This window comes from Poecilia formosa, unplaced genomic scaffold (assembly GCF_000485575.1).
Source record: "Poecilia formosa unplaced genomic scaffold, Poecilia_formosa-5.1.2 Scaffold364, whole genome shotgun sequence".
In the NCBI taxonomy this organism is placed as follows: Eukaryota; Metazoa; Chordata; class Actinopteri; order Cyprinodontiformes; family Poeciliidae; genus Poecilia; species Poecilia formosa.
In genome coordinates, this window is record NW_006800303.1 from 291,700 (window position 1) to 303,103 (window position 11,404).

Below are 11,404 nucleotides of genomic sequence, written 5' to 3' on the forward strand. Positions count from 1 at the left end.
ACAGAAACTGGAAGTGGTGAATTTGGGTGTAGCTCTGTTAAGTCTGAAGTCTGAATAGAAATGTCAGTAGGCTGTGTGGCTGTGTTGTAAATTTACCACAGATAAATAAATGAGCAAGTGCAAAACATAGTATTTTTGTAATTTAAGAGTGGTGCTTTGGGTGGAACACAATAAGGCTGCTTTAGCCCCAGTGACCTATTCTGTCTTTGCGAACATGTTGAGGTCAGAGGCGGGGTGACAGACGGTTAGTGGGAGTTCAGGTTGAGAGGATATGCAAAGAGCCAGAATGACCTTGTGGTTTGAATAAACACGCACAATAGAGGATATCAAGGCTCACTAAAAATATATATTTCTGTTATGGGCATGTTTAAATTCAGATGTACTGACATGCAGTAACAACACATCACAAGGCAGATGGTAGCACCCCTAGGGAGGATTTTTTTTGTGGCACCTTATGTTGGTCTGTGACATACAATCCAAGTGAAACGTATCAAGATTTTGGGTTGTAGTGTTACAAAATTTGCAGTGGAACTCAATAAAAAGATTTAATCGATTTAATTGCTATGTCTGAAATTAATTGATCACAATTAATCACATTTTAATCAAAAGTTATTGACCAACTAAGCAAGATTTTGAAATCAAAAACCAATTTTGTTGCTAAATTATTGAATAAATAGACATGTTTGAACCCCTCATCATTCACAGAACTTCTTTAGAAATATTGACTGTGGACGCTGACATTAGGGACGTCTGTGCTGCTGCAAAATGTTTAGCATTGAGATGTTAGTTTAGGCTTGATTAGCTTCACTGATAGGCTAACTACTTTTAGCAAAACCTGAACACAACAGTCTTTTCCAGTGTCCCATTAGATCATATTTCTGAAACAAAAATTAACCCAGATTGAAACAAAAGAAGCAGCGCCATCATCCATCGTATTTGTTTGCAGATAAACAAACAAGCCACCAATCTGGTACGCCCACAGATTTGTGGGGAAAAATAAGAAAATGACAAAAAGAAAATGACAATTGTATTAAAACTTTTGTTTTTAATTAATCAAAATTAATGTATTAAAGTCCCGGTTCTACACAACATATTTTAAAATGTATCTAAAATATATTTTTAGAACAAAACTTCAGGGTGAATGAGAGAGACTCTCTCTCCTCAATGCTGTGAGGAACACAGCACAACCGTTTTAGAGATGCTTCCTAATCTTTTCTGTTGACGTTTCACATCTTTATCCAAACTGAATCCAGACTAATGGGAAAAAGTGGAGCTAATCCCACCAAGTTTTCCTGAAATATTTTGAATACTGCGAAAACATCAGCAGGGATTCCTCTGTTGTACGGCTGAATCACATGTTAACCCACCACTGGTAAAATCTGTGATTGGAGGCTTTAAAATGCTGCTTACTGTTTCCGTGTTATTTATGGGATGTTGTGCCAATGCATATTTGGAATATTTATTCAGCTGTTCATAAACATGTTGGATATGAATGGAAGACTAAGCGAACTTAATAAAAAAAAACTACTGAATCACTCAGCTGCTAGTTTGATCCAGTGTTATGACTGATATTAGCTCAATGTGGTGATGGACAAATATTTTTTTGCTCTGTGTTTTCCTTGGAATAACATGCCTGATGCTTATCTCAACGTGACAAATGTCAACATGCTGGAACGCTTGAAGGCATGCATGACTAACCTCTAATCTGTTTAACACAGGACAGAAAATGTAAACCACGCTGTTCCACATTCACAATGCACACGACCTGCTGCTGGCGTGAAACTAACCTTAGCAGGGCAAATGTCAGAGTTCAAGGCAGGACGCGTCAGGAAAAGCCGTTCCTGCCACAGTGCAGGTTTGCAGACAAACGTTGGAACAAAACAAAAGATTTCTGGAATGCATGTCCTCTGTACAAATGAGAACAAAGTTAGGAGATGTCTGCCCATACTACCCAACACAATGGTTAGAGAAAACCAACTACAGCACAGTGTTAGATCGGTGATGATGTGGGCTTTCTGCAGGAGATGTGACGGATACTGAATGGTTTCTACATATTTACACTTTTCTTTATTGTTCCTGCAAAACTCAGCAGCAGAAGGTTTTGGCATATTTTCAACAAAACAAATAGAAACCACTTTTGATGTTCTTATTATTTGGCCAAGTGTTGGACGGAAGAGTTATGGACTTAAGGCTTCAGCCATCGCTGGATTTTAGTTATTTCTACCTAGCAAGTTAAAGTGTATTGCGCAAAAATACAAGCATTTACTGTGCTAATCCAAAACTCTTAGGGGGGCGGGGGGAATCTAAACTTTCAAATGACTTTTAACAAACTCATGTCAAAACGACAAAGAAAACACCTTCTCCCCCAGGTGTTTTACTGGAAGCTCCTCCTACAAGACAAACAACCACTATTCATTTAAAAACCACAGCAAGACGACAGACAATGAGTTGAGGTAAGAACATCTGGCTATTACTACAGCTGTCATTAAATTATAATATTATTAAATTACTTACTTAATTACATAATTGCTTAGTTATGTTTATTTTTATTTTTTTAATGTAACAGTGACCACAAACATCCCCAGGAAGTGCTTTATAAATGAAACATCCCATAATCCTGTTTGACTATTGTCCTGCTCTGGTTTGAAAGACTGGAGAAAAAACCCTGAAGATTATGAGAAACTGTAAACTACACCTGGTGTCCGTCCATAACAAAATCATACAGAATTTACTCAGTGCATCTTAGTTGGATCTTAAGCACACAAAGGAGCATCATCAGTGATCCTTCCTCCCAGTTAAAGTCTGTGACAGTGGTTTACATTTCTGCTGATATTTGTACATCTCTCTTTGCACAGTTTTATTTTCACATGTTGTAAATAGTCGGTTGTTTTTAATACACAAATACACATGCACAATTTTAGTCGACTCTTGATAATAGCACAGTATTTTATGTTTTAATTTTTCCCTTACTGTACAGTATATTACTTAGTTTTGGGGGAGATGTGGGGGGGGGGTTTATAACTTTTTACATTTTTATCTTTGTGTGAACCTCATGCCTCGATTACCTGTCACTTTACTGCTGTTACACTTTAAATTTTTCCCACCATGGAACAATAAAAGATATTTCTATTAAAAGCTGTTCTTCCGTTATCACAGCTAAGTAATTCAGGATGATTGCTTTAAGCTAGAACCTAAACAAATAATCCTATCACCTGGCCTTGTTGCAACAAAATAAAGTAATCTGCATTTAATCATTTATTTGTTCATAGAGAGGGTATGGATTAACTTGTGTATATGAAAGAAATTCCAAGCAATTTTCCCCAAATAAGTTCAATGAAAAAAATAGCAGTGAGACCTTTAAAAAAGCCTTGAATAAACGAATGGCTGCATGTTGTAAACAAGAAAGGACAAAAATAATATAAAACCACTGTGTTATTGTGGTTAGTATGAACATTTCATATACTAACTCTGTACTTTGGTTTAGTTTTGAGAAATAAATAATAATATTATGTCATGTTGAGTGGTTCCTCTGGGGTTCTATGTACACAGTGTGAAAATCTGGAAAGAATTGGCCCATTTTTTTTTATCATGTCCTGATTTATAAGCCTTTTAAATACTAGAGAGTATACTCTACAGGCCTAGTTTATAGCACAATGTAAGGTGCTCTGTCTAAAAAATGCCGTAGCCATGTGTTAGCTGTCTCTGTTGGAAAGAGTCTTTGTTTTAGAGACAAGTCACATGCTGATACCTTCTTTTGTCTGGATCACATTTTTGGGTCAAAAGAAGCACTGAAAGATCTTTTCTTTTCAAAAATGCACCGATTGTCCAAAGACCGGACACAGTGGAAGAAACGGCCCACATGCTTGTTGGTGTGTCAGCCAAACGCAGACACACCAATCCTCTTTCTTTCTATATATATCCCACACAGTTAGTAGTTAGTCTATAGATGGGGACTGTCATGGTAACAAAGGCTGCTGTTGTGTCTTTGCCACACAATGTCAGCTAATACTGCTAGGAAGCTAGCAGCATACATAATTAACTGACAAAAAAAATCTGATTGCCTTTTACGACGTTTAGATCGTTTGCCGATGATGCATAATGAATAATAATAGCCTTGCAACAAAATTTCACTCAGTATGTACATTTTAAATATATAATTGAATGACAATAAAGTCTATGTCTATAATTTTTTTTGATTACAGGTTCACATGATGCATACAGTGGACCTCCTCATATTTGTGGTTCAGTGGTTCAGTATTTGTTCCAAATCATATGTAGAAAATGTAACTATTGGCGTATTTTTTCCATAGATCATATCTAAAATATTTGAGAGAATGGAGTGTGGAGAAGTGAAATATTTAGTCGCAGTGCTACTCAACACGCTATTGGCTGGCATGTTCAAAGCCGTAAATCCAGCCTTTATGCCATTTATTTTCCTTGCGGCTGATTGGCTGTTCCCCGAGAGCAGACATGTGGAATATTGTAGATGTTAGCTTCTGCGGTAGTCCTGAGACTGTATCCAGTGTGTGTTTTCATACATTTTGTGGTGTGTTTGGTGTTTGAATTATTAAAATAGGTGGATATTAAATGAGTTTTAAAGGGGTTTCAAGTATTCTTGTGATGACATTTGTAACAAAAAGATTTGACTTGAAGTTTCATTCATACTGTACATTAGATTTGTTTGTACTTCAGAGAATCATAAGACGGAAAAAAAACAACAACAAAAAACGCTAATGTTTCTCACAAGGGACAGTGCTAAAAGGTCACATTTGCTCCAATACTAACCAGGCATGTATAAAATCCTCCTGGTTTGATAATCCTGAGTGGAAATATCACAGTTTCACTGCGTTTATATGACAATCAATAATATAAATTAGATTCACATCAGCTAACTGATTTGTCTTAATAGAAAACCAACAATCATTCCTCCTGCTGAATGAATGTGTTACTCCCTACAGTTATAATGTTCTTATTTATTGTTTTGTATTTTGAAAAAGATGCTGAGTTTAGAGGCAAAAAAAAAATCCCTGTAGCTCTGGTGTTCACAAATGAGACAGTTTAATTCTACTGCTCATTTTTATCTGATAGAAATACAGCAGCCATTAGAAGGAAATGTGTGTGAATGAGATGAAAAAGATGATTGTCTCAGGACGAAGCTGTTATATGAGAAAATGAATCCTTTAAAAAAATTGTTTTGTTTCCATTTTCCAGTGAGGTTATAAGGAAACAACATTATCACTCTAATGATCTTAAAGGCATAATTTCTGATCAAATCTCTTCATACAAAGAATGAAAAGCAGGTAACTAGCTCATCCTTCAGAAATGTGCTTGAATGTGGAAGGGGATTTTCTTTGTTTACCAGTCAGATCTGCTCAACAGACGCATCACAAATGAAAATTCCTACTTTCCTCTGTCCTTCAATACTATGAAACGTTTTATTTCAAGGTTTCAAGGTTTGATTTTTTTTAAGTGTGCTTTATTACACAGAGATGGCTAAAATTGGTATTAGCAAGTCCAGACATCTACTGAATCAGAGATCAGATATTGGCCACAAAATCTCTGATCAGTGCATTTCTAGTGAATGACTGCGATACAGAAATGGGAAAAAACATTAGAATGAATAAAACATTACTACCTCTATCAGGGAATCGGTTATATAATTATTATTATTTTTAAGTCCTAGTTTATTTTTAATAATGGGAGAATAGGTATTAATAATTTAAAGGTAAATACAATAGATTATAGTCAGGTGTCTAATCTCTAGTCTCATTAGCAGGTTAATATTAAAGCACAATAATAAATAAAGGGATTTAAAAAAATAAAAATAGCACTACAAAATAAGAATCTATTTATCTATATATCCTTACATATACTCAACACTGAAATCTTTTTGGCTTTTCAAAAGCCAGTTCATAAGATGTATTTTAAATTAGATGAGAAGTAAAACATCACATCTCATTTGGGACCAGTGGTAGATCCATTTAATTGTTCAAATAAAATGTTTATATATGTCAATTTTCTAGTCTTCAGGTCAGGAAGAAATTGGCAAACTGACCCAAATCGGACTTCAACAAAAAAAAACAGAAATCGCTATGAGCCGGTAAAAGCCTGATCGGTGCATCGCAGCAAACCTGCCGTGTTCCCCACAGATTTTATGTTAGCAATTTGTCTGATCTATTGGTTGAGACAAGGAGGGAAAAGATAAAGAAACACTTGAGGATAAGTGGAAAGAAGAAAAAGAAGAACAAGAAGTGCTGCACTAAATCTGGATGTGGAGTTTGACTCTATCATGAAGTGAAATCACAGAGTACAGATGAGAATCTACCCTCTCAAGTCCACTGCTGTTTACAGTTTGTAATGCAAGTTGTGATAATTGTGCTACTAACTGTTATCAGATACTAAACACTTCATGATCAGTTGTTTTCTAATGTGTCAAAAAATAAATAAATAAAATTGGGCTTTACAGCAGCTGTTACTATTTGTCACGGTATTAAGACAAAAAAATGACCTCTTTAATCTGATTCTGTAAGCTCTTCAGTTGTATTATCCTAGATAATCTACCTCTGACTTCTGAATTAGCCCCATTTTATAACTTTGCTTTAACTTCAAGCAAACGACCACAGGTGCATTTCACGTTTCATCTGTTTGTAATGTAACAGTACATTTTTAATGCAGGATTTCATCACACATTTTTGTAAAAAGAACAAATGAATACAATGTTTCTGCATCGTGAACATCCAGGTCACCCATTTTACACGGGGTCGTAAGGTCAGACGCAGATGGTCAAACAAGCAGAAGATCAGAATTTGCTGGTTTTGTTAATTCTACACTCCTGACAACTGATAGAGCGTGAAGCTGTCAGGATTGATGTGGTTGTGGTGAGGAGAGGACGCTGAGACCCAGACTGTGATTAAGATGAAGGATTTAATGGTGAAGAAGCTCAAACAGTCCAAAAACAGGCAGCACAGCACAGAAGTTAACACGCAGCTAAATACCAGTAGCACTGACAACAAAGACTGACACGATGAGCTAATGCCAGCACAGGACTTCACAGTTCAACTGTGCCGGCAGACTAACAAAGACAACGTGGACGTACGTTACACAAACTTAGACAAGGATCCGACAAGGAACACAGACAACAGGTGAGACTAAATACACTGGGAGGGTAATCACAGGAACGAGACACAGCTGGGATCAATCAATGGGGAGGACAGGACAGAAACTCACAGGGAAACAGGACTAAACACAGAAAATGTCAAAAAATAAACACACAGAAACACAGATCATGACAGAGGCCCATGGTAAGTCAAATAAAAATATTTTGTGGCCACAGAGGAGGACATATACACCAAAAATAAACCTTAAAGTTTTATATTAATTCCACAAAAGCACACTATCTGGTGTTTGTTGTACAAGTTGTACATTCTGAAAGAAAAAACAGACAATTTTTCATTGTTAAGTCAGAAATTTGTAAGAAGTCTAAAATCTAAAAGCAGCAGGACACCGTCTGTCAGGGAGTTGAAGACGCCCAGTTGAAGTGGTGAGTTCAGGTACAATCTGGATATCAGAACATTTCCCAGGAGCAGACTCCATGGAGCCATGTTGTATTCCAGATCCCGTTCGATGAGCTCATGACGAGTCTGCCCCCAGGGCATGTTCTGATTCAGGATGTACAACTTGCACTTTGGAAAAAATCCAGATGTGCATCTCATAAATTTATTACTTAAACCTCAGAGGACCTCTGGCATTTTTGTTGCAAATGTCTGAGTTTTTTTTTTTTTTTTCATCCGAATTTCTGACTTTAGAATGTCAAAGAATATTTTACTTTTAATATTTAAAATGTATGCACTCAATAATGATTTTTTTTCTTGCAAATTTACGACTTTTCAACATGCAAAATATCCAGTTTGTTTCTTGTAAATATGTGAAATTAATCTAGAAATATTTGTATTTCTTCCTTGTTAATCTAGAGGGATTTTTTTGATGGAAATGCACTCCTCCATGTTCATGTTCTTTATTTCCTTTGACCTACAATGGCCCTAATACTTCGTTGTACCCGACAGTTTCAGATGTCTGAAGTATTTCGCCCACTTCCACAGAGGAAGCTTCCTGCTGAAAGCAGATCTTCCTGAACCAGAATCTGACTCTGATCATCGCTGAGCCATGATGGACGGCAACGCGGCGGCAGAGACTGAAAACAACCACTGATCAGGACAACAATAATCCACAGAACCTAAACGGATTTAATCTGCCCATAGTCCTGTGTAGTTATTAATTTGACTGATTTCTACATGTGTGTCACTCATAAACACTGCAATTAGTTGTAGTGACAGCTGACAAACAGATCATTAAACACTTACAGTGGGCTAAATAGATCAGGAGATGCCCTTCTCTCTTTATGACATAAACGTTGCAGATAAAAATGTTTATAATCACATCTAAACCTCAGAGTCCCCTGCATGAAATGCTGAAGTTGGTTTGTTGCAGGATCTGTGTTTATCTACCGATTCTGGCTGAAAGCTGAACTCTTGCAGCACATCTGATCTCAGCAGTCTAACAGGTTTTCTGCAGGGACGGGCACGCAAATGTTTCCAGAAGGCAGGAATGTTCACGACAAACGGCTTCTTCGTTTAAAAAAAAATGCCACGCACAGTCGGAAGGATGACTTCCTGAAGACTGCTTTGTACCCACATGGAAGCTGAATTCTCCCCACAGCTATTTGTGACCAGATGTTTGTCCTCGCAACACCAGTAAAACAGGTCTGGTGAGCGTCAGAGGCGCGCAGAGTGAGGCTGAAGCTTGGTAGAGTGATTAATGGAATAATGAGAGGGAACAAGCATTTTGGTTAATCAGCTGAGTCCTGGATCGCAAAGCACTGAATCTTTTTATGCTTAAATATAACAATCCATGACTTGATTCTGAAAAGCAAAAGATTAAAAAATATTTTGCAGAGATGCACCGATCAATTGGCTATAGTTTGGAACCGGCCAATATTTCCTCTGTCATTTCTGATCAGTAATTGGGTTAGTGGCAATCTGTCAAGTGATTAACAGTATCTCAGAACTCATATTTTCAGGATATAAACATTATATTACACCATCCTGTAGCAGTATGCTAAACTACCAGCAGCATGAGCATTAACGGTATTTCCATTCATTGCGCAGTTTGACATTTTGAAAATAAATTTGCTTACTGGAAACACGTTAATTTAAAAAACTAACTCTGTTTTTGATCGAATGTTTTGGTGCAAGGATGAGGTGTGGGCAGGGGGCTTCGGCCATATCGAAATAAGATTATTTCACAAAATTGAAATGGAAACATTTTTTCCCCCCGCATTGCATGAGTCACATGATCAATAACCAGATGTTACTACTGACGCAAAAAACGAAGAAGATGACAGGAAGTATTTATAGGATGATAGCATGGCATGTTTTTAATTACATTTATCGCTCAATAAGCTTATTCATGTGTGATTTAAATTGCCTTTCTTATATAATGGAAACACTGCAATTGTGAAATTGTGCTTTTTCGACATTAGCAGAATATAGAGAAAGTTTTGAACACATTTGTAATGGAAACACATTTTTACTGTTGAATAAAAATGAAATAAATGGCTCATATGCTTGGCTGCAGTTCCTTCATTTTTAATTGGATCCAAAGCTACTAACTTAATCAAGGTTCCTGGAGCAGTTTTCTATTTTTATGTGTCTTTATAAAACAAATACAACCACTTTAAATCTGAATCTGCTGTATAGATCTCCAGGATAATTGGAAATCTGTTTCAGCAAAGAAAAACCTTACTGGTGCCTCTCTAACGTTTGGTCAAGAAAAGTTCAAACCAAAGACTTTCTTAGAGAGAGAATGGATTGAGAATGTGTTTTGGAAGTGAATAACTGAGCCTGTGGAACAATGGGACAGAGGAAACATGTTGCTTTTAGAGTGAAACATTCCTGAAAGCGTTGGAATGTCACTTTAAGGTTCACAGTCTCAAATGACAGTCGGATAATCTGTTAACACTGTGTAATACCACGGTTATTAATAAAGAAAAGAAACGAAGACACACTACCGGAGGAGTAGCAGCATGTCGAGCAGCCGTCACAGTAATCGGGTCAGCAGACACACACCGTTATACAGTCTGCGTGTGTGTGTGTGTAGGGTCTGCGGTGGGCATGTACGCACCTTGCCGCTTAGGTCGTTTTTGTGCCGCGCGGTACCGCTCCGTCTCAGCTTGATGGACGGGGAGCGCAGCAGGTTCTTGATGCGCGTGCGGATCGTTCCGCTTCCCTCCGCGGACATCTCGACGTTAGCTGCCGGCTAGTTGAGTCTGTCAGCGCCGGGCAGCTCTCACGTAGCTCACGGTCAAGCGTAAATCGCCCTATGCTCTGCACCAGCGTCCGTTGGTGCGGTCATCTTGTCTAGAGTCCGAGGTGGACCAGAGCCTTTCAGAGAGCCTGGGCCTGGTTCGGTTGAAGCTCATTCAGTCCGAATGCGCTCACCATATTAGCCTGTTTGACTCCTGCTGCAGTAAAAGGTAAATCCAGTCAGGCTGGAGCGAGATGACCCACTCTCCGACAGCGTTAAGTTCGCATGCGGCACGTGCAACCTGCTTCCGGTAGTGCTTTTCACGATAAGATGACTAACGTACGCTCTGGAGGTCAAACGGTTTACAGTTAGATTTTTGTTTTGCTTTAAATTTTTTCTTTTTTTCTTTCTTTTTATTTTTTTCAAAAACAAAACAAAACAAAAAAAAACATTGAACTGCATATTCTGGTTGAACTTCGTTAACAATCAATAAGACTTTTATTATATTGTGATAAATCAGTTTTGTTTGTTACATCTCAGTGTTGCTTTTGACACTGTCGATCACAACAGTCATATTCAGTAAATTAGTATACAAGTACAGATTAAAAGTGCCTTTTGAAAATAGCAACTTTTAGACCGTTATTAAACATACTTTTCGTTAAGTCCACATTTTTTGTTTTTGAAAATAATCTATTTATTGTTAAATTCTAATTTTAAATGTGATGTGTTTTTATTAATTATAACTGGAAAATGAAAAATAATTCACAGTAAAAAAGGCTTTCAAGCATCAATCTCTGTGTAATTAATGTGTTTAATGTTTCTCCCTTAGTGATAAAGTATTTAAAATAAAATAGGCTTTTCAATAATGTTCTAATTTATTGAATGGGTATGTATTCTTTTAGAAATGCTTGAACATGCTGTAGGGAGGAACCATGGGGCTGGTTTGTTAGGACAAACTGGAATATTAGGATTCCAGTTTGTTTATGTGAATGATAAATCGTCTTCACCCTCTAGGGTTACTTGTGACGTACCACAAGGTTCTGTTCTTGGCCCTATTCTCTTTACTATATACACTGCTCAAAAAAATAAAGGGAACACTCAA

At 37.2% G+C, this 11,404-nt stretch overlaps 1 protein-coding gene across 2 annotated transcripts in view; it reads right to left on the reverse strand.

Annotated features, from left to right (window-relative positions):
* The window catches only part of mapkbp1 (mitogen-activated protein kinase binding protein 1), a 40,154-nt gene extending 29,486 nt beyond the window's left edge, over positions 1 to 10,668 (reverse strand). For both annotated transcript variants that reach the window (XM_007574900.2, XM_016662249.1), the window contains exon 1: positions 10,180 to 10,668. In XM_007574900.2, coding sequence (XP_007574962.1) covers positions 10,180 to 10,296 — 117 coding nt within the window. In that variant the 5' untranslated portion in view covers positions 10,297 to 10,668. The remainder of the gene's footprint in view (positions 1 to 10,179) is intronic.
* Between the last annotated feature and the right edge of the window lie 736 nt (positions 10,669 to 11,404).